General features: G+C 41.9%; 1 protein-coding gene across 1 annotated transcript in view; it reads left to right on the top strand.

The window, feature by feature from the left end:
* Positions 1-23,109, top strand: part of LOC110524942 (E3 ubiquitin-protein ligase rnf213-alpha) — a 58,498-nt gene that overhangs the window by 13,081 nt on the left and 22,308 nt on the right. Inside the window, exons 9-35 of the mRNA XM_090233641.1 lie at positions 73-656; positions 2,069-2,228; positions 2,504-2,721; positions 2,827-2,964; positions 3,911-4,069; positions 4,178-5,396; positions 5,899-6,080; positions 7,092-7,247; positions 7,363-10,938; positions 11,028-11,152; positions 11,257-11,358; positions 11,482-11,606; positions 11,722-11,844; positions 14,637-14,695; positions 14,810-14,963; positions 15,060-15,201; positions 15,365-15,562; positions 16,961-17,091; positions 17,200-17,357; positions 19,059-19,265; positions 20,277-20,464; positions 21,095-21,215; positions 21,334-21,431; positions 21,961-22,115; positions 22,363-22,524; positions 22,619-22,721; positions 22,821-22,935. Of these exons, the coding sequence (XP_090089767.1) occupies positions 73-656; positions 2,069-2,228; positions 2,504-2,721; positions 2,827-2,964; positions 3,911-4,069; positions 4,178-5,396; positions 5,899-6,080; positions 7,092-7,247; positions 7,363-10,938; positions 11,028-11,152; positions 11,257-11,358; positions 11,482-11,606; positions 11,722-11,844; positions 14,637-14,695; positions 14,810-14,963; positions 15,060-15,201; positions 15,365-15,562; positions 16,961-17,091; positions 17,200-17,357; positions 19,059-19,265; positions 20,277-20,464; positions 21,095-21,215; positions 21,334-21,431; positions 21,961-22,115; positions 22,363-22,524; positions 22,619-22,721; positions 22,821-22,935 (8,858 nt within the window). The remainder of the gene's footprint in view (positions 1-72; positions 657-2,068; positions 2,229-2,503; positions 2,722-2,826; positions 2,965-3,910; positions 4,070-4,177; positions 5,397-5,898; positions 6,081-7,091; positions 7,248-7,362; positions 10,939-11,027; positions 11,153-11,256; positions 11,359-11,481; positions 11,607-11,721; positions 11,845-14,636; positions 14,696-14,809; positions 14,964-15,059; positions 15,202-15,364; positions 15,563-16,960; positions 17,092-17,199; positions 17,358-19,058; positions 19,266-20,276; positions 20,465-21,094; positions 21,216-21,333; positions 21,432-21,960; positions 22,116-22,362; positions 22,525-22,618; positions 22,722-22,820; positions 22,936-23,109) is intronic.

Genomic DNA, 23,109 nt, shown 5'->3' with positions numbered 1-23,109 from the left:
TGTGTGTGTGTGTGACTGGGAGAATCTGATTGTAAATAGCTAATTCTTTACTGTTTTTATGTGCCATTGCAGTTAATTTTGGGGACATGGAAAAGAGACAACTGACCAACATCGAGGACATGACCTTGGACCAGTTTATGAAGGTTCACCCGTTTGACCAGCCCTCCTCTGGAATGCATGGTGTGGTTACCTACTTTGATCTTGATCAGAGCATGCGACAGATGGCAGATGTTTGGCACATGTTTGGAGACAGCCACATATTCAAGATGTTGTGGGAGAAACAGACCAAAGACTTTGCTTCTGAATTTGATTCCTTAGTAACACCAAAGGAGGTAACCAAAGGTATTTTTAGACCTTGCTACGCTAAATACAAGAAGATCTACGAAGGCCTGAAGAATGGCAGTCTCAAGCTTAAAAGGGTTGATATCCTCTTCAACGACTACAAGGGCAAATATGAAAAGCTGGCAATGGATTTGGACATTATGTGCAGACTTAACAAGTCAGATAACAAACGCTGGATCAAGGAAAGGGTCCAGCAGATTGAGCAATACCATGGCCTTCACTTGGCTGTGAAGTCTGCTCAAGTTATTATGAAGGTCAAGGAGACCCTAAATCTTCAAGGCGACTTCAAGGCCCTACAGACACTGCTAGACATTGTAAGGAGCTGATTTCTGAATTCAAATTGTGGAAAAACTCCCATTTTTGTGGAAAAACTCCCATTTTTGTGGAAAAACTCCCATTTTTGTTTTTGCATGATTTTACTCAAAACCCATAGTGAAATAAGGGATAATCAATGAGGGCAGGGGGAGTCCTGTGTAAATAAGCCTTGATGAGAAGTGCAGCGGGAGGGGCTGACCTAGCATGTAGTGGGTTAGTTCCGCAGGACTTATCTAACATGTACACCATGGCTGTTGCCACAGAAAACAACACTAACGCACACATTTGCCAGTAGAAAAGTTTTCAATTGAAATAATTCATTGTGTCCTTACTCCCGAGTGGCGCAGCGGTCTAAGACACTGCATCTCAGTGCAGGCGTCACTGCAGTCCCTGGTTTGAATCCAGGCTGCATCACATTTGGCTGTGATTGAGAGTCCCATAGGGTGGCACACAATTGGCCCAGCGACGTCTGGGTTTGGCCGGGGTAGGCCGTCATTGTAAATTAGAATTTATTCTTAACTGACTTAAATAAAGGTTAAATAAAAAAATAAAAGATTCTGTGAACATCCACTGAAGGTAGCTAGCTAGTTATCTAGGTTACAAAAAAAAAACAATTTTAACAATGCCAATTATGTTTTCTTTTCTTTCTTTTTTTACTTTGGAAACAGCAGATCAGAGGGAACATGTGGTATAATGTTTGACGTTCAGTTTCACCTCTTGGCGACATTGTAGCTGTCTAGAGGTGATTCATAATGGCTCCTGGTCCACAAACCAAATGTCACAATAAAAACATGACAGAGCTTGTCCAAAGTAATTGACTGCTAGCTAGCTAGCTAAATTCATCAGCATCCTCTGTCCACATTGGTCTTGCATTTTAAAATATTTGGTTTGTGTAGATAGCAAAGTCGTTTGTAGCTAACATTGATGCCACTGAATATAAAGTAAAATCAAATTTTATTTGTCACACACACGTGGTTAGCAGATGCTAATGCGAGTGTAGCGAAATGATTGCGCTTCTAGTTCAGTAATATCTAACCTAACAATTTCACTAGTAAGGTGGGTTTTGTGAATGGATATTTAGGCACTGTTTGTGGTTGGAATTTCTTAGCTGTGGAATATTTAAAAAATTCTGGGTGTTAATTTGAAAATAATCGACACCAGCCAATCATAATAAAATATTCCCACCAAGCTGTGGGAAATGACTTTTTTTTACATTACTCAAGTCAAGCTAGGATTAAGTGTGTATAAAGTCATTTATTTTGATCTATTTATTATTTTAATCTTAACAGTTTGAGACATTCACTTTTATTGAATTGCTTTTAGTCGTTGTACACCACAACATAAACCAGTGGTAACTGAACAACAATGGATTCAGGTACATTTCCCAGGGTTTTTCTTCTTCTGTTCTCAGATGAGTGCAGATTTGAATGAAGAGCACATTGATCGGATTGACAATGAGCTGATGCAGGCCAAGACAGATCTGGTGGACGTCACAGAACCTCGCAGACAATGCCTCTTGGAACTTGGCCACGCAAAAGATTTTGTCATCTGGGTTAAAGAGGCCCTGAAAGGTAATAGAGGCTTATGGCTAAACATTTTCATGACTCTAATACAGGGTTTCCTAAACTCTGTCCTCCGGATCCCAAAGGGTGACCGTTTTTTGTGTTTTTTTTTTGCCCTAGCACTACACAGCTGACTCAAGTAATCAACTAATCATCGAGTTTTTATCATTTAAATGAGCAAAAAACAAAACATGCACTGCTTGAGGTCCCGAGGACTGAGTTTAGGAAACGCTGCTTTTTTTAATCTGTAAAATATATCTGCATTGATTATATTTCTTTTACAGATATCAATGAGCTGAAAGTGTTTGTTGACCTGGCCTCCATCTCTGCTGGGGAGAATGATCTTGATGTGGACCGTGTGGCCTGTTTCCACGACGCCGTTCATGGATACTCCTCATTGCTCTTCGAACTGAAGCAAGATTCCGGTTTTCAGAGCGTTAAAGAGGTGATGAAGAAGCTCTGGAGAACATTGGATAATGATTGCAACCTTCCAAAAAAGCTGGTGAGATGAATATTTAACTTTTTTTTTTTTTTTTAAAAGACCGTTTTAATAATCCATTTTAAATTAAAGCAGTCGATGTCCGACACCTTAATTCTCTGTTTGAAGCATGACACAGCACGACACTTGGAGTGGTTGAAAACTGTGAAGGATTTCCACGGGTCTGTGGAGCTGTCCTCCATCTCCTTAGCAACCGCCATCAACAAAAAGGGCATCTACACCATCAGTGCACAGAACGAAAAGAAGGTAGACAATATTACCATGTAATATACTGTATGGATAACATTTTCATCATGAAAAATACAATACAGATCTGCAATGTGATTTAGGTTCTATCTTAAACAATGTGCGTGAGAGGCACATGATGACATTACCATGTGAACTATTAGGAACCACCTGCTATTTTTTTTTTATATATATTTTTTTTACCTTTAGGCAAGTGAGTTAAGAACAAATTCTTATTTTCAATGACGGCCTACCGGGGAACAGTGGGTTAACTGCCTGTTCAGGGGCAGTTAACCCACTGGAGGTTTAACTGAAGGGCAGAACGACGGGGGTTCTAACCACGAGGCTACCCGACGGGCAAGATGTATACAGATGTAGATGTATACAGATGTAGATGTATACAGATGTAGATGTATACAGATGTAGATGTATACAGATGTAGATGTATACAGATGTAGATGTATACAGATGTAGATGTATACAGCTACAACATATAGGGGGGTAAAACAAGGGGTTCTAATCCTGTAGACAGTTTTTTTTGTGTAACTAAATTTCACAGATAAATGATATGCACAAATAAAATGCCCAACGGACCAATGAGCATCTGACTTTCCTGAAGCGTAAAGAAACGTCCATTTTAAGAATGTTGTGTGAAAGTAACGCATACACATTATTCTGTGTTCATTCTGAAACATTAAGAGAATATTATGTGCATTTTAAAAAATTAACTTAACATTAACATTTAAACATAACAACTGGACAGATTTTGTGTTTTAAGGAACCAGTCTTATGTAATGACCCACAGCCTAATTCATGTGTCCACAATCTACTTACATGTTTTGGGACTGTTGTGAGAGCACAAAACATTTCAGTATTTAGTCAACATACCCAAGTTGCACAGTTTTGCGAAAATCAATAAGAACAGTCACATGTATCTCGGCGTGTTGCTTTTTTTCTCTCAATCAAGTTGAGTCTTGAGACTGCCCTGAAGTTAAACATCTCTGAGGAACATGGTGAGGAACAGGAGATGCGTACCTACTCACTAGAGGACCTGAGGGAGCTGCAGAACAAACTCATGCTCATGTCTGGTAAAGGGGACCAGTCTGAGGTGAACCACTTTTCAGAGGTATATCTCTCAGTATTTCAAAAAAAAAATTCAGATACTACTTGTAATGTTGTTGTGCCTTAGTTTATTTTCAGTTATAATTAAGCACTTTTGTGTTCATTTTCTGAGGTTTTCGCCAGTGTCCAGAGATTGGCTGTGGCGTTCATTGCCTTGTTTACAGCTGGGAACCCCCTGTTCCGAAACTGGAAAGCCAACATCAAATGTAGTTCACTCAGCGAGGAGGCTGACATCGTCATGGACTTTAACCTGGGCAGTGTTGTCAGTGTGATTACGGTGGAGGGCAACATCGTGGATCAGCTTCCGGAGCTGTGCAGGAAGCTGGAGAAGTGTCTGCAGTACTGGAATGACTTTATGGACAAACAGAGATCCCACCATTACTACCTGAACTACTACAATGCAGAGCAGATAGTCTACCTGTGCAGTACGCTGACTCAGCAAAATGTGGCCGGTTTTGAAGACCAAGTTCTCATGATGCTGTCGTTCGTCAAACCCAACTGCACAGCCTCTGATCTGAGGCAGTCCCTCCATGCACTGCGAAGTGAGATCCTCACCATACAATCAGAGCAAAATGAGGAAGTTGAATTTCACACCTTTGTTGAAGTGTCAAGCAGTCTCATCGAACAAGAAATTGGCTCAGGAAAAGTGAATCTGATTTGGAATGCTTACATGAGAGACATGAAAAACTTTCTTCCAGACACTCTTGATGTCAGAAGCTTTGGAAGATTTTTAGAAATATTGGCCAACAAAAAGGAATATAAATATTTGCCAAAAAAATGGAACGAAAAACCTATTCAAAGGCATCTGCCCAAGGGCCTAGCTATTGGGAGCCCAAACCTTATTGTTTGCCCTCACGACGAGATCCTGGCATCTTGCATCTCCATTTACATGAGTAGTGAATGTCAGCCATTGCCTACTTATGATGAGGTGCTACTGTGTAAATCTACCACACCTTTTGAGCAAGTGGAACTGTTCCTCAGGCGCTGCCTCACCCCAGGCTACAGAGGACAGAAGATCTACACCATGCTCTACGGGGATCAGCTGAGTTATGAAGTGAGCTCCAAAACCGAGAGATTTTTCAAGAGTATCACAATGCAGTGCCGGAAACACTACAGGCTTGTGATCATCTGCAGTTTGGATCGAGAGCACACCTACCTTCCCTCAGCCTTCAGCCAGTACAGGTTACACATGGTACCCCAGGAACCCCTGATCATGATTCAGCGTTACCTGAACAGACACTATACAGTCCCGGCAGATCAGACCAGTGCTGCTGCTGTCTTCAAAGACAGACAGTTTGTGGGAGTTGTGTCGTCCGAAAGAGCAGGAGTTGGTCAGTATATTTCGTAGACGTTTCCACCTGCAAATAGTGTAATATGTAGATAATGTCTGAAGCAGTAAATCATGTCATTGAAGTGACTTTAACCCATCATCTAGCGACCTCATCAAGAGGTTTGGATGGTTAAGGTGTTGGCTTGGCAGTTGTTGGACCAGGGTTTAAGTCCTGGTTGGGGCTACGCCCCAGAATTTGTTACAATTTAATTTTCTGAACATCATTTCACACTAATAAGTTATACAAAAACAATTATTTCACACACATCCCTTTACAGATGTTTGTTTTAAGGTAATGATAAAGTAAGGAAGTAGTGCTATGCTAGGTCAGATAGTTCTAAACTGTTTTTTCTTTAAAAACAACAAGGAAATTGAAACTGTCACTAAAATGCCTCCTGTAGCTCCTGAAGATGTTTGATTGACTAATTTGTCTTTATTTAAAACGCCTCACTCTTCAACTTGTTTGGTTCCTCTCAATTATAACATGTTGTTGACCCTTTCAGGTAAATCCCTTTATATCAAGAGGCTATTTGAAAAACTGAAGGGCGTCTTCATGAAGACCACAGTGCTGAAATGCATTCGCTTGATCAAGCCAACGGTTGACGAAAATGTCATTCTTCAGTCTCTTCTCAACAACCCTGGGAAGAAAGAGCTGACCATCTTCCATTTTGATGTCACATCCACGGTAAATATATTGGGGGGTATTAATTAAAGCTAGTTAGGTTTTCTCGTGTGAGAGGGGGAAAAATAAATTGTGCCTCTGAAATGGATTATTATAACATTATTGATTAACGTTATTTGATCATGTTGATTGCAGACAATAACCCTTATCCTAGTTATGGTCTTCTTTTGAAAAAGCAGTTTACGTGCACCGTTAAAATGAACAACCGTCAATATTCCTGTTTAAATGATGAACAGAATACCCCTAATAAATTCTGTAACCTAAGTCCACAGCAAATGAATCCCTGGTAGTGGTTCAACAGGCACCTGAGAATTTGCCTTGTAGGCTTTAGGAAATTATTTTCCTGGCGATTTCCCACAACAATCATTTGTGCGAATTGCATGCGAGCTTTTAGTTTTGAGCTGTGATGTTTTCACATCAAACACTTATTTAATACGAACAGTGACTTGTAAAATATGTTGAACTACAATAAATCTAACTTCCTGGACAGACAAAAGCTGAGCCACTGATAGGTAAGGAGTTCTGATGACCCTCTGAACTGCTGTACCGTGTGCTGAGCAGCAATACAAAACACACAAATGATGACTTGTGCCATTCTCACAGTTACCGGTCCTGATGGCCATGGCTGGCGCTGAATACGCTCTGTGTGAGGTCATGGGTCAACTACCGAAACTGTGGATTATGATTGGAGGATTTGGTAGGAATAGGCGTGATTCTCGCTCACACTTAAAATCTTGACTGCGTCATATATCCGATTCGAGTTAAAATCGTTTCGGACGTCAATGTCCTTCATCTGATTGCAATAACATCCCAACCCGACACTATGATCATAGGACTTCACAACAATCATGAAAGTTTGCCCACAAAAATAATTGGAGTGAAAATCGTGTTGTATACCCGGCATAAAACAACATAATTGTCAATATGCTTGAATCTACTTTGAACTTAATTACATCTAGTATTTTTTTTGTAAATTCCTTTACCCTCATTGTTTTTTAATGCAATGTTCAACAGGTACAGAAGGGTCTTGATGAATGTCTGTTTAAACTGCTGGTCCTGGGCTATTTGATGGATTCTGAGGGAAGGATGTGGAAATGCAGCAACAAGCAGTTGTATGTGATTGAGATTCTACAGTCTACTGTAAACCAGCACAGAAATGAACCAACAATGGTATGCTTTTTATTTTACTTTAAAGACTATCCAATGTTCATTTGTTATCAGAGCCTGTAATCAATGTACATGTATTTCTTGATTTTCTTAATCACACTTTCTCTCCTCTTTACAGAAAGCACCTGTCAACTTTACCTTCCTGGCCGTGTTCCCAAACATCTTCTGCCGCCCACCCAATGAGATTCTAGAGCTGGAAATGAGGATGCAACAGGATCCCTCCATTACGAAGCCTGAAGGCCCGCTTATGGATGACCAAGAGTTCAAGAGTGACGCTTACCAACGACCATACCAATATCTGACGCGATCCCATAATCACGTCAACTTGGACAGATTTATGTACAGTGGAGTTGAAGGGAGCCATGTCAAATGTCTCCAGTTGCTCCTTCTGTACTGTGGAATTAAGGACCCCTCGTGGGCGGAGTTGAGGAATTTTACATGGTTCCTTAACCTTCAGCTGCGAGACTGCGAGACGTCCGTCTTCTGTGACGCCTCTATCACCGGGGACACTCTTCAGGGATTCAAGAACTTTGTGGTGGACTTCATGATTCTGATGGCCAAAGATTTCGCTACTCCTTCACTCAGCATCTCTGACCAGAGCCCTGGGAAACAGCAGACAACCGGAATACAAGAAGAAGACTTGGCACCCTTCCGGATCAGAAAGAGATGGGAGTCAGAACCACATCCCTACATCTTCTTCAATGATGACCACGTGTCAATGACCTTCATTGGCTTTCACCTTCAGCCCAATAAAGAAAACTGGGTAGATGCCGTCGATCCATCCACGGGGAGTGTGATCAAAAGAAACATCATGACCAAAAAACTGTTTGACGGCCTGACGCTGCAGAGAGTCCCTTTCAACATTGATTTCGATGAACTGTCGAGACAGGATAAAATTGAATGCATTTGCAATGTTATGGGAATCCGGCAGCATCTTGATCCCGATGAAACATATGAGCTTACAACTGACAATATATTGAAGATGCTGGCAATTCTCATGCGGTTCAGGTGTAGCATCCCTGTTGTAATCATGGGGGAGACGGGGTGTGGGAAAACGAGGCTCATCAACTTCCTCTGTGAACTACAGAAGAGAGCAGTGACCACGCAGAATATGAAGCTAGTCAAAGTGCACGGAGGAACTAGCTCAGACATGATCTACACCAATGTCAGAGAGGCAGAAGCCATTGCTTATAACAACAAACAAAGATATGGCTTTGATTCTGTTCTCTTCTTTGATGAAGCCAACACAACAGACGCCCTCAGCAGTATTAAGGAGGTCATATGTGATCGTACTGTAGAAGGAGAACCTTTGCAATCCCAATGTGGCTTGCAAATCATTGCAGCATGCAACCCTTACAGAAAACACACAGATGAGATGATTCACAGATTGGAGTCAGCTGGCCTAGGATACAGAGTCCGAGCTGAAGAGACAGATGAAAAGTTGGGGTCCATCCCTCTCCGCCAGTTGGTGTACCGAGTCCAGGCCTTGCCCCCAAGCATGATCCCTCTGGTATGGGACTTTGGACAGCTCAATGATCACACTGAAAATATGTACATCAAGAAAATTGTCAAGAGGGTGGTTCAGACCAACATGATCAATGTGACATATGCAAGTTGGATCACAAATGTCCTGTCGGTTTCACAGAGGTACATGCGGAAAAGGAAAGATGAATGTGGCTTTGTAAGTCTCAGGGATGTCGAGCGTTGCATGCAAGTTTTTGTCTGGTTTTACAAAAACCATAAGATGCTACTTGCTGATCTCTGGGAGTTTGAGAGAAATCAAAATGCAGAGAGGCGTGAAGAAATCCGAAGAGATCCAGTCTTGTGGTCTCTGGTGATGGCAGTGGGCGTGTGTTACCACGCCTGCTTGGAAAACAAAGAAGAGTACAGACAAAATATCTGCAAGTATCTCACTGGAATATACACCCCATTGAAGGTGATGCAGGAAATATCACTCATGCAGGATCTTTTCCTGAGTGGAGTGCCACTGGGGGAAACAATTGCACGAAACAATGCTCTGAAAGAGAACGTCTTCATGATTGTTATCTGCATTGAGCTAAGAATCCCTCTCTTCTTGGTAGGGAAACCTGGGAGTTCTAAATCGCTGTCTAAAACCTTGGTGGCAGACGCCATGCAGGGTCAAGCTGCACACTCTGACCTCTACAAAAGGCTGAAGCAGATTCACCTGGTGTCCTTCCAGTGCAGCCCTCACTCCACACCGGCGGGCATCATCAACACGTTCAAGCAATGTGCTCGTTTCCAGGAGGGAAAGAACCTGAAGGAGTACATATCTGTGGTGGTGCTGGATGAAATTGGATTGGCTGAGGACTCTCCCAAAATGCCCCTGAAAACCCTCCATCCTCTGCTAGAAGAAGGATGCATTGATGATGAGCCATTGCCACACAAGAAGGTTGGATTCATTGCCATTTCCAACTGGGCTTTGGACCCCGCGAAGATGAACAGAGGGATCTTTGTTTCACGCGGTGACCCTGACGAGAAGGAGCTGATTGAGAGTGCAAAAGGCATATGCTCGTCTGACACAATGATTTTGGAGAAAGTCAGAGATTTCTTTCAACCCTTTGCCAGGGCCTTCCTGAACATCAGTCCAGAAAAAGGCAAAGGTTTCTTTGGTTTGCGTGACTACTACAGCTTAATCAAGATGCTTTTCGCAATTGCCAAGGCCTCAGAGCAGATCCCTAGTGCAGAGAAGATTGTGGAGGCGGTACTGAGGAACTTCAGTGGAAGAGATGATGTGGACGCGGTCACAGTCTTCACCGAAACACTTAAGATCAATCCAAATCTGGAGAGGATCAGTGCCATTGAGCTTGTGAGACAAAACATCTCAGCTCAGGAGGAAGAGTGCCGCTATTTGCTGCTACTGACCAAAAACTACGCAGCTTTACAGATCCTGCAGCAGACTTTCTTCTCCGAGAGCTGCCAGCCTGAGATTATCTTTGGGTCCAGCTTCCCCAAGGACCAAGAGTACACCCAGATCTGCCGCAACATCAACCGAATCAAGATCTGCATGGAAACCGGTCGAACCGTCGTGCTCTTGAACTTGCAGAACCTATACGAAAGTCTCTACGATGCTCTCAACCAATACTACGTTTGCTTAGGAGGCCAAAAGTACGTTGACCTGGGACTTGGGACCCATCGTGTCAAATGCAGAGTGCACAAAGACTTCAGGCTCATTGTCATTGAGGATAAAGAGGTGGTCTACAACCAGTTTCCAATCCCTCTTATCAACAGGCTTGAGAAACATTACCTGGATATCCATACTGTCCTTAGTAAAGAACAAAGGGAAATTGTTGGGGACTTGGAGAGATGGGTTGGGCAGTTTGTAGATCTTCGACAAAGCTCACCTGCACCGCAGACCTTCAACTACCAACCTCCTGATGTTTTCATTGGCTTCCATGCGGACACGTGTGCCTCGGTGGTTCGTCAAGTGACCGAGAAACAGAGGGGAGACATGGACATCCCAGACCGACAAAGAAGGGTACTAGATGAGGCCAAACTCATCCTGGTGAACTGTGCCACTCCGGACTCTGTGGCTCGGCTGGACTGCACAGGGCTCTCTAAAGTGGAGATCGACCATCTGACCAGGTTCTACTATGAAGAGAGGAAGCACAGCTCTTTGGCTGACTTTGTCTGTCACACACAACAGGTTGAGCAGAGCCCTTCCTGCTTCATAGAGGTAATTTAGTCGTAGTTGAATTTGAACGGTACATTTTTACGTCTTATTTCTCCACCACCCCTTAATTTGTTTTATCTTTACTTCCTCAGGTGACAACATTTTCCAGACTGTTGACAGAATCGGATATTGGACCGCTGAAGGAGGTGGTGCACAATGTAGAGCTCCTGTCACTACAGCAGTTTGACACAGAGCTCTCTTTCCGCAAGAAGATCAGGTTGACTTATTTTTAAATGTTTTAGGTCTGTAAATCATATATTTAGTGTTGTTGTTGGTTTTTTTTTCTTGTTCTCCAGTTAACGTAGTTGTTTTCCCCCCTAGGGAGTTTCTGACACCTGGAGATGCATCTAGCAACAAACTACTCATTATTCAGTCGGATTTGTATGAAGCGTCACACAATGCAAGTGTCATTGCATCGGCAAAGTAAAGTCAATATAGTTTCATATTTATATCTGCAAATAAATGAAAACTAGGGTCAATGTAATTTCATAAATATCTGTAAACAAAATGAAGATACTATCTGAGAAAATGTTTCATTGTTTTCAGGTACTCTGCCATAAATGAAATCAACAAATCAAAACATGAGGAGATTGAAGGCAAGGTGTTTGTCTACTTCATTACCAAACTGTTAAGATTGGACAGTGGCACTTCCTTTGTTGGATTTCATGGAGGTGAGATGATCTTATCAATACATTTTTAAAGCCTGTTGTGATAAAAAAAAAAAAAAAATGGAACATGGAATCAGAAAATGTCAATAAAAGGCTATTGGTCATTTTCTGCCAATAGGCCCCTGGAGATCCGTTCACATTGATGACCTCAGAAGATCCAAAGATATTGTTTCAGATATCAGAGTCTTGCGGAACCTTGCCATCTGTCAACTGTTTGAGGAAAGGCAGGATCAGCCTCAAGGTATATATATATATATTTTTAAAACCTGTGTTGTGATTATGTAAATGACCGGCTATGAAAATCCTTCTGACACTTGAGTGCGGTTACATGCATACAATAATGAGATTATTGTGGATAGTCAGATTAATATAATAGTTTGTCTAAAAACATTTACATGCTTTTCAAGAAGAATGATTTCTTTTAATAATCATGTTGACATGGACACATCTGAAATCAGGCTACCCCTGATGACACTCTGATAAATGCAGAAAATCGACCAATCAAAATAAACGTTCTACCTCAGCGGCCATGTTGTTTTTTTGGGAAGCATATTTTATTCTGAGTTAGGACATTTAACGTTTGTATATGAAAACTACTTCTAAGACATACATTTAGTTGTTTCCGAGAACACACCGCTCGTGCTATAGAGGGAGGCTCTCGGCTGGTGCTAGGACATGCGCAGATCAAATGCGCCGCTGGAATCCAGATTTAAGGTGTTAGTATGTCCTAATAGTTCTAAAAGAATGCTCAGAAAACCCGGGCTTTTAATCAGCGTATGCTTACTTCGAATTTTGACCTTACACCGATTTTAAGATAAGCAGAGTTAAGGTTGTTCACATGACTATTGCATAATCTACCTATTGCCATAAACAGTTTAAGATCGAATGATTTGGTGTGCATGTAAACGTACTCATTGACTCCTGAGGTGATGACCTGTTGCACCCTCTATACCAGGGTCAGATAATAACCATATTATGCTGGTCATCGCTGATCGTCTTCAATGTGTTGAATCACGATAAGGCCTTAATGGCCACGTGCTCTTTTCTAATGTATTTTCTCCCCAATTTCCTGGTATCCAATTGGTAGTTTACAGTCTTGTCCCATCGCTGGTATCCAATTGGTAGTTTACAGTCTTGTCCCATCGCTGGTATCCAATTGGTAGTTTACAGTCTTGTCCCATCGCTGGTATCCAATTGGTAGTTTACAGTCTTGTCCCATCGCTGGTATCCAATTGGTAGTTTACAGTCTTGTCCCATCGCTGGTATCCAATTGGTAGTTTACAGTCTTGTCCCATCGCTGGTATCCAATTGGTAGTTTACAGTCTTGTCCCATCGCTGGTATCCAATTGGTAGTTTACAGTCTTGTCCCATCGCTGGTATCCAATTGGTAGTTTACAGTCTTGTCCCATCGCTGGTATCCAATTGGTAGTTTACAGTCTTGTCCCATCGCTGGTATCCAATTGGTAGTTTACAGTCTTGTCCCATCGCTGGTATCCAATTGGTAGTTTACAGTCTTGTCCCATCGCTGGTATCCAATTGGTAGTTTACAGTCTTGTCCCATCGCTGGTATCCAATTGGTAGTTTACAGTCTTGTCCCATCGCTGGTATCCAATTGGTAGTTTACAGTCTTGTCCCATCGCTGGTATCCAATTGGTAGTTTACAGTCTTGTCCCATCGCTGGTATCCAATTGGTAGTTTACTGTCTTGTCCCATCGCTGGTATCCAATTGGTAGTTTACAGTCTTGTCCCATCGCTGGTATCCAATTGGTAGTTTACAGTCTTGTCCCATCGCTGGTATCCAATTGGTAGTTTACAGTCTTGTCCCATCGCTGGTATCCAATTGGTAGTTTACAGTCTTGTCCCATCGCTGGTATCCAATTGGTAGTTTACAGTCTTGTCCCATCGCTGGTATCCAATTGGTAGTTTACTGTCTTGTCCCATCGCTGGTATCCAATTGGTAGTTTACTGTCTTTGTCATGTATTGTCATGTTGTGTCTTTCTGTCCTTTCCTTTCACCCTGTCTCCCTCTGCTGGTCGTATTAGGTTACCTTTTCTCCCCCGCTTTCCCCCAGCTGTTCCTTGTCTCCTCCTAACTACCCATTCACCCCGTTTCCCACCTGTTCCCTTTTTCCCTCTGATTAGGTCCCTATATCTCTCTCTGTTTTTGTTCCTGTCCTTGTCGGATTCTTGTTTGTTGTGTTTTATGCCTGAACCAGACTATCGTCATGTTTGCTGTAACCTTGTCCTGTCCTGTCGGAATCTGCCGGTCTATCTGAGCCTACCTATGTTTGGTTATTAAAGAAGCTCTGTTTAAGTTAATTCGCTTTTGGGTCCTCATTCACTCACCGTAACAGTCTTGTCCCATCTCTGCAACTCCTGTACGGACTTCGGAGAGGCGAAGGTCGAGAGCCGTGCGTCCTTCCGAAACACAACCCAGCCAAGCCGCACTGCTTCTTGACACAATGCCCGCTTAACCCGGAAGCCAGCCACACCAATGTGTCGGAGGAAACACCGTACAGCTGGCGACCGTGTCAGCGTGCACTGTGCCCGTCCCGCCACAGGAGTCGCTAGTGCACAATGGGATAAGAACATCCCTGCTGGCCAAACCCTCCCCTAACCCGGACGACGCTGGGCCAATTGTGCGCCGCCCCAAAGGTCTCCCGGTCGCGACCGGCTGCGACAGAGCCGGTCGCGACCGCCCCCCCCCCCCCGGGAGCCTTGTTCCTCTCTAGGTTTCTTTCTTAGGTTCCTGCCTTCTAGGGAGTTTTTCCTAGCCACTGAGCTTCTGCATCTGCATTGCTTGCTGTTTGGGGTTTTAGGCTGGGTTTCTGTACAGCACTTTGTGCTTTACAACTGTTGATGTGAAAACTGGCTTCATTAAATAGATGTGATTAATGTAAATGCAGAGCAAAGTAGACAAAATATAATTTCATGATCTCATCCCATGTCAGGAAGTACTAACTGAGATCTGTATAACACTTCCCCTAAAAGAAAGTTTGTTTACTTACAATTACGTTGTTAAATTTTGGGCAGGTTTGGAGGACATGTACACTGGGACAGATAAACATGACATGGAATTTGAAGGCCAAACAGTGAGTAACATCCAAACTCATCTGCAATTTGATAGACTGATCACACACAAATATATATATATATATATATTTGGAGCACTTTCATTTTCCTTGGGTTCTCTCTATCTTCCGCAGGCCTGGAAGGATGTCCTGGACACCACACTGTTGCTGCGTAGCTGTGTGCAGAGCGCAGTGGGCATGCTCAGAGATCAGATGGAGGGTGGGTTCCGCAACACCAGGAGAGTGGAGATCCTACTGACTCTCCTGACCGACAATGAAGAAAAACAAGGTAGTAGAGCTGAGCAACAAGTTATTCTGTTGTTGTTGTTTTTTTAGTAATGTTATCCGTTCACATTAATCCGACTGTTTCTAATTCACGTTTAAGGAACAGCTGGATTTCTGAGAATTGTTAAGAGACGGCTCCACTCTTTACTGGAAACCCGGGAAAAAAACACTAACTTAACAAAAAACTGGGTCATTAGTGAGGCTTCCAACATTGATGCCTTGCATGAGGGGGGGACATTTAGGTGAGTGAGCACTATTCACCAATGAATTGAGAGACACAAACCCCATCCGAATGCTTGTGAAAGATGTTGAAATATTTACTGGGAAAAATAATTTTCTAGACTTGAATAACACAGTGTAGCTGTTTACTCAATTCCTTACTAAGCTAGTTGTGTGCTTTAACAGACAAACCCTTTGGAAGCGACTTCAGGCGGTGGTCATTCCACTTTTGGCACAGCTGGTCTCTGTTATTGACCGTGATGGTAATCTCGACCTCCTGCTGGACACCAACTCTGAAGAGCCAATAAAAAAATTGTGGTTAGACATCTTTGGAGACGATAAACTACTCGACGTTCCCTTTCCCTATTCTAGTGTGGACAACAAGTAAGTGGCCTCAGTGACAAGGAGCATTGTTTTCTCTATGGTCTTATTCATTGTGAAAACGTAACATTTTAATTGGACGACGTTTTAATCACGTACAGCTGTATGTTCTTCGTCTCGGCACCCAGAACCAAATCTTGTGAGAGTGCCTGCCTCTGCTCAGCTACTTAGAGATGTTTATTTCACTTATCCTTAGATCTTCTTTGCAGTATATTGGTTATTGACATTTATTTACTCCACCATGGCTGGTCTATAACCTAAATTAAAGGACAAGTTAGCTTTCTTTTTTTTTTTTTTACCAGGTGTCACTTGGTTTTGAGGAAGGTAACCCCACCAGCGATAGACTTCCTCAGGTTTATTTTGCCGTTTCGGGGGGATAAAACATGGATAAAACATGAACAAAGGCTCCAAAAACACAGAAATACGTACTTTTTTAGAAACATCAAAGCTCTCAGTTTAGTGACGCAGGTCTTTTAAACGTTGTACACATTAAATTGTGTCATTCTGAACTTTATCCGCCAACATTATATTCCATTTTTGTTTTCCGTGTTTGAGCCATACACATGCCTTCTCGTTCCCATTGTGGTGATGGTAATATGGAAAATGTGGAATTGGAATTTGGTTTACTTTCTAAATTTAAATGGAATGGGAATCCCAACTCTCTGGAATGCATTAGCCTGGGTTCTATTCCTGCTATGTCCAAAACAGAATCAGTCTGGCGACAAGGCTAGACGTCTCAGTGCCCTATTCTTAGGGTTGTTGATATCCAGAAATATTTAAGCGATTCCAAGAGTTGATTCCTGGATTTGGAAATCGATTCCAAGAGTTGATTCCTGGATTTGGAAATCGATTCCAAGAGTTGATTCCTGGATTTGGAAATCGATTCCAAGAGTTGATTCCTGGTTGATTCCTGGATTTGGAAATCGATACCAAGAGTTGATTCCTGGATATGGAAATCGATTCCAAGAGTTGATTCCTGGATATGGAAATCGATTCCAAGAGTTGATTCCTGGATTTGGAAATCGATTCCAAGAGTTGATTCCATAGCAAAAGCGGTACAAAACAATGTTCACACAAGTATAATAATATGTATTTGCTATTTATAGGAATGGAAAATATACATTTTCTACCTGAACCCATGTGCCATTATAAAAATTGCACACAACCAACAAAAAATAATAACACTCACAAAACCTGAAATTTGATGGAAAGTACCATTTTTAAAGTGGCAGGAATCGATTCTTGAAAAATAATTGATTCCTCGTAAAGGAATCTATTCTGATTCCCACTACTGTTAGGAATTGGGAATCGACAATTTTTTTGGGGGGGGGAAATTACTCCCCTGCCTTACATTTTCTTAAAATTGTAATTCCATTGTAAATCAACCTCACCTTGTCCCAGTGCTACGTCCAAGACCTTCCTGGTCCAGAATAACATCCCAACAGACAAGAATATCAGCTGCATCATGCCCTTCAGCTGGAGGATCAAGGACTACCTGAATGAGCTCTGGATTTATGCTCTGCAACATGAAGGTAGTAGCTTATCAGAACACATCTGTGGGAGGGGGGGGGGTTGTCATCATAGTGTAACCTATGCATTGCACTGTTACAATTTATTTTTGTTTCCCTATTGTTTGACAGGCCAAAGTCAGAGGCAGTTGGAGGAGTTTTTTGGGAAGACTCCTCTGGGCCGCTACATTGCGATAGCGGACGATGAGATGCAGACAGAGCTTTTCCACAGATACCTGCAGGATTTCATTACCATGACCATGAATGTGACTTGTGCAGAGGACCTACAGGTTGGATTTCTCTTTGCACTTTCGGCCATGATTCAGTGTTTCCCCTATGAGATTTTTCAGCTGCGGTGGCAAGGTTGGCATAGAGAGAGGGGTTGGGACATTTTGAGGCAGCAGGGTAGCCTAGTGGTTAGAGCATTGGACTAGTAACCGAAAGGTTGCAAGTTCAAACCCTCGAGCTGACAAGGTACAAATCTGTCGTTCTGCCCCTGAACACCCACTGTTCCCTGGTAGGCCGTCATTGAAAATAAGAATTTGTTCTTAACTCACTTGCCTAGTTAAGGTAAAAGGTAAAAAAAAAACAGTTTCTGCAATTCTACCAATTTTGTCATGGCTTATGGTGTTCTTATACTATTTAAGTGACTCGAAAAATTATAACAAAATGAATGGGGGCCCCATGCATCTACTCATTCAATGGTTTTTCTTTATTTTTTCTATTTTCTACATTGTAGAATAATAGTGAAGACATCAAAACTATGAAAGAACACATATGGAATCATGTAGTAACCAAAAAAGAAGTGTTACAATAAATCAAAATATGTTTTATATTTGAGATTCTTCAACGTAGCCATCGTTTGCCTTGATGACAGCTTTGCACACGCTTGCTGTCTCAACCAGCTTCACCTGGAATGCTTTTCCAACATTCTTGAAGGAGTTCCCACATATGCTGAGCACTTGTTGGCTGCTTTTCCTTCACTCTGCAGTCCATCTCATCCCAAACCATCTCAGTTGCTTTACGGTGTGAACCACACATGCAGAGATCATCCATTCACCTACTATGTGTCTCACAAAGACACAGCGGTTGGAGCCAAAAAACCTCACATTTGGTCTCGTCTAATGTCCATTGCTCGTGTTTCTTGGCCCGAGCAAGCCTCTTATTGTTATTGGTGTCCTTTAGTAGTAGTTTCTTTGCAGAAATTCGACCATGAAGGCCTGATTCACTCAGTCTCTTCTGAACAGTTGCTGTTGAGATGTGTGTTACTTGAACTCTGTAAAGCATTTATTTGGGCTGCATTCTGAGGCTGGTAACTCTAATGAACTTATCCTCTGTAGCAGAGGTAACTCTGGGTCTTCCTTTCCTGTGGCGGTACTCATGAGAGCCAGTTTCATCAAAGCGCCTGATGGTTTTTGCGACTGCGCTTCAAGTTCTTTACCTTCATGTCTTAAAGTAATGATGGACTGTCATTTCTCTTTGCTCATTTGAGCTGTTCTTGCCATAATATGGACTTCTTCTGTATACCACCCCTAGTTTGTCAAAACAACTGATTGGCTCAAACGCATTTAGAAATTCCATAAATTAACTTTTAACAAGGCCCACCTGTTAATTAAATTGCATTCCAGGTGACTACGTCATGAAGCAGGTTGAGAGAATGCCAAGAGTGTGCAAATCTGTCATCAAGGTAAAGGGTGGCTACGTTAATTAATCTCAAATATAAAATATATTTGGATTTGTTTAACACTTTTTTTGGTTACTACATGACTCCATATTGTGTTATTTCATAGTATTGATGTCTTCACTATTATTCTACAATGTAGAAAATTGTTTTTTTTTAAATGGAGTGGAGTGGAGGCCATGATTTAGCAGCTAAATTAATATAGGGAAAATACTGATTATTTTTCCAAAGTTCATTCCAGGTTGTCAAGAGGGATGTGATGTGTAATATCTTGAGGTGTGTGTGTGTGTGTGTGTACGCAACAATCTAGCTCCTTTGTGGCGCCTTGACCTGTTGTGTGAACGAGCTGCGACTAGGTCATGATGCTGTGTGTACGGAGGTGGCCTCTCTGCCCTGGGTCCATGATGCCTACAACCAGTTTAAGAACCGCCTACAGAACTTGTCCAGAATGATCAGCATCCCCCGAGTGGGTCAGGGCCTCCTGGCGAACACACACATCAGAGAAGGGATGGAGCTGGTGAGTATATACTAGGGTACTGCATTCTCATGTAAAAAATAAAAAAAGGCCCAATTGATATCAATACAAGTACGGTAAAAGTAAGAAGGGGGAAAAAAGCCTGTTTCGTTGCCTAGCCAACTCTTATTGTTAACGGTCACTGTTTGCATAAAGAACGGCAATAGTTGCTCAAATAATGTACATGATGCTGTGAGTTTATACAAGTATATCTAAAGGCTGTTTTTCAGCATTATCTTCTTTCCTCACCATCTAAAGGCTGTTTTCAGCATTATCCTCTACCCCTCACTATCTAAAGGGTGTTTGCAGCATTATTCTCTATCCCTCACTATCTACAGGGTGTTTTTGTAGCATTATCCTCTATCCCTCACTATCTACAGGGTGTTTTTGTAGCATTATCCTCTATCCCTCACTATCTAAAGGGTGTTTTTTGAATTATCCTCTATCCCTCACTACATCTAAAGGGTGTTTTACAGCATTATCCTCTATCCCTCACTCTATCCAAATGATGTTTTCCAGCGTTATCCTCTATCCCTCACTACATCTAAAGGGAGTTTTCAGCATTATCCTCTATCCCTCACTATATCTAAAGGGGTATTTTGGCATTATCTTCTATCCCTCACTATATCTAAAGGGAGTTGTTCAGCATTATCCTCTATCCCTCACTATATCTAAAGGTATATTTTCAGCATTATCCTCTATCCCTCGCTATATTTAAAGGGCATTTTCAGCATTATCCTCTATCCCTCGCTATATTTAAAGGGTGTTTTCAGCATTATCCTCTATCCATCACTATATCTAAAGGGGAATTTTGGCATTATCCTCTATCCCTCACTATATCTAAAGGGAGTTTTCAGCATTATCCTCTATCCCTCACTATATCTAAAGGGATATTTACAGCATTATCATCTATCCCTCACTATATTTAAAGGGTGTTTTCAGCATTATCCTCTATCCCTCACTATATTTAAAGGGTGTTTTCAGCATTATCCTCTATCCCTCACTGCTCGCCAGGTCCTGGACGTGTATGCAGCCTTGGCCTGTGTGGAACACCTGGAGCCTCAGGCTCTGGACACAGATGCCCAGCGGCTACACTGGCTCAGGCAGGTCAAGAGACTCCAGGTGCCCATAGAGCTGGTCTGTTCTGAGGAGAGTCGTAGACACTATGGGGAGAGAAGCAAGGCCATGGTCTGCAGAGTCCAGTGAGTTCAGCGGGATTAGAGTATAATTAATAATTGTCCGTCCGAAGATGTAAATTTAGCCGTCCTTAGGCATCGCCTTACATAAATGACACAAACAACACATCATACCCGTTATTACGCGTTACAAACAGGATGGACGGCGAAGATGACACGCCAGACCTACTATACATTTAAAATACAATATTTATATTATTTAATATATTTAATCCCATAGGACATTATGCTTTACACAAATATGTAAACCTGCCTTCTATTGCATTTACACGATCGAGCTAAGTAACTGTCAACTACTGTTCTATATATTAATATATAGGTAATTAACTACTGTTCTATACATTAATATATAGGTAATTAACGACTGTTCTGTACATGAATATATAGGTAATTAACTACTGTTCTGTACATGAATATATAGGTAATTAACTACTGTTCTATACATTAATATATAGGTAATTAACTACTGTTCTATACATTAATATATAGGTAACTGTTAATTACTGTTCTGTACATTAATATATAGGTAATTGTTAACTACTGTTAGGTACATGGAAAAAGTCACATTCCAGTACATGTACATAAGATTCCTTAGTTGCTGCTACAACATGAGTGGTGGTTTTCTGGTCCCTGTAGGAGCAGATGGAATCGTATCTTTGTCCTGTCTCTATTTGTGGAGCACTTGTTGCTGGGCGTCGAGAAAGTGGACAAGAGGCTGAAGCCCTTCGTTTTGGCATCTGTACGACGCTTGTGCCACGTGAGATTCATCTTATCCTCTTCTCTGTTTATATTTCATCTAATGTAGAGAAATTGCATAACATAAAATTGCATTTTAATTATTTTTTTTTTTTTTTAACTCTTCTTAATTAATCAAGGTACTGGAGAGGGATGCCGACGTTAAAATGAAACAGGCGTTTGAGGAAGTACTCAATATACTTAAGGCCTGCAGAGAAGAAGCAGTTGAAAACAAATGGTGAGGAAACTCATGTTGACGATTTAAATCATTAAGGTTACGTTTCAGCTAGTCAAATACTTCTTGATTTACCACTGACGATTCTAAATGTAATTACCATAACGCCGATTATCGCTCTTAATCGCCATGCAAACCACTGTGTGCTAGCGTCAGAGAAGCTTGAAAGATGAATAAACCAATCAGATTACTTCCTGTAAATCCTGTGTGTACTGTACAAGGTAGATTTAGACAGGAGTCTATGGGAGAGTGGAATGTTCTTCAGTACATCTCAGTTAATCGCGTGTTGAATCGATTCAATTGATTTTCAAAGATTCTCTGTCGCTAGCACGCATCGGCAACACAGATATATCTTGATAATGGGTGAGTGGCTATTGGGTGACATCAGTAAAGGTTTTAATTCAGAGTTGAAGCACCAATTCGAACATTTTAAATGTCACTCTTCAACGACGACGTGTACCTTCGGTTTATCCTGAACTGAAATGGCCGTTTTGGACACGAACCCTTGTCTTTTCATTGTTTTATTGTGCAGGAATGTCACGCAGTTCAAGAAGAAGTGCAGTGCTTTCTTCATTGACCTGGTCTCTGCGGTTTGCTTCAAGGACAACTGTCCGCCCTGTACGGCCATCATCCTCCACCTGTTGTCCTTCCTCACAGTGGAGGCTCGATCTAGTCCTGTCATCACAGGTACCCTCCTTCCGTCTGACGGATTGTCCCAGGCAAAAACAACCCCTTAAATTCTATGCGTTTTCGGATCTGAAAGAACGCGATAAGTGTAAAACAATATGGCAAAAGTCCCACAAATTCCATCAGATCTTCAAACCCAGAAGGTCAACTGGGGCTTTGTTTTTTTTTGGGGGGGACAGGCCATTGTGTCCCTTCAGTGTTCGCAAATCTAATGTTTGTGGTTTTATTTTGTTTCCCTCTCGGCCAGGACGTCGACAGATTCAGAGGCGCTCTCACTTTGATCAGTCCGTGGACAACATCCAGTGGTTCGTTGGATCGGTTTGGTTGTTATTCATCAAACTGCTTCACCTGCTCTTCCACCTGCTGAACTTACTCATGGTGGAGGCTCAGTCTGCCCTCAATATCAGAGGTATCCTCCTGCTGTCTGACAGCTTGTATCAGCATGATGGAGAAATGTGAGTTTGTGTTTTTTTGTATTTCTTACATCCGTTTTTCTTTACCAGGACCTTTTCGCAGACCAACCAAGGCAATCTCTCCCTTCGGTGTTGATGTGGACAAAAGTCCAGTGGTTTGGTCAGTAGTGCTGAAACTCCTGCTCAAGTACAGGTGAGTTACAAGTGCTGGTTGTCCGCTTTTTATTTCTTGGGGTTAAGTTTATCAAGATAATGTTAATTGAATGGGGTTTCTGTGTGTTTTGTCTTGAAGCTTTGATGATGTCAAAGGTCACCTGCAGCAGCATCTGACCGAAGTTGAGAAGAGTGACATCTTGGAGGAATCAAGAAAAACGGAACTTTATTCCCTATACATAAACTGCATGGAGGCATGAACACAATTTCACGTTTCAATTTGCAATAGAAGTCAGCATTTATCTGATTGTGAAGATCATTATGCACTGTTGATAAAATGTTAGAGCCATTGAATTAGTACAAATGTTCCCAAACAGTGGATGGGTTATTAGGTAAACCGTCCTGTGTGTCTCAGTTGGTAGAGAGCC

Source organism: Oncorhynchus mykiss, chromosome 5 (assembly GCF_057628025.1).
Source record: "Oncorhynchus mykiss isolate SJ-2025 chromosome 5, ASM5762802v1, whole genome shotgun sequence".
Lineage (NCBI taxonomy): Eukaryota > Metazoa > Chordata > Actinopteri > Salmoniformes > Salmonidae > Oncorhynchus > Oncorhynchus mykiss.
The sequence above is the reverse complement of the archived record's forward strand: the minus strand, read 5'-3'. Positions and strand labels throughout refer to the sequence as shown.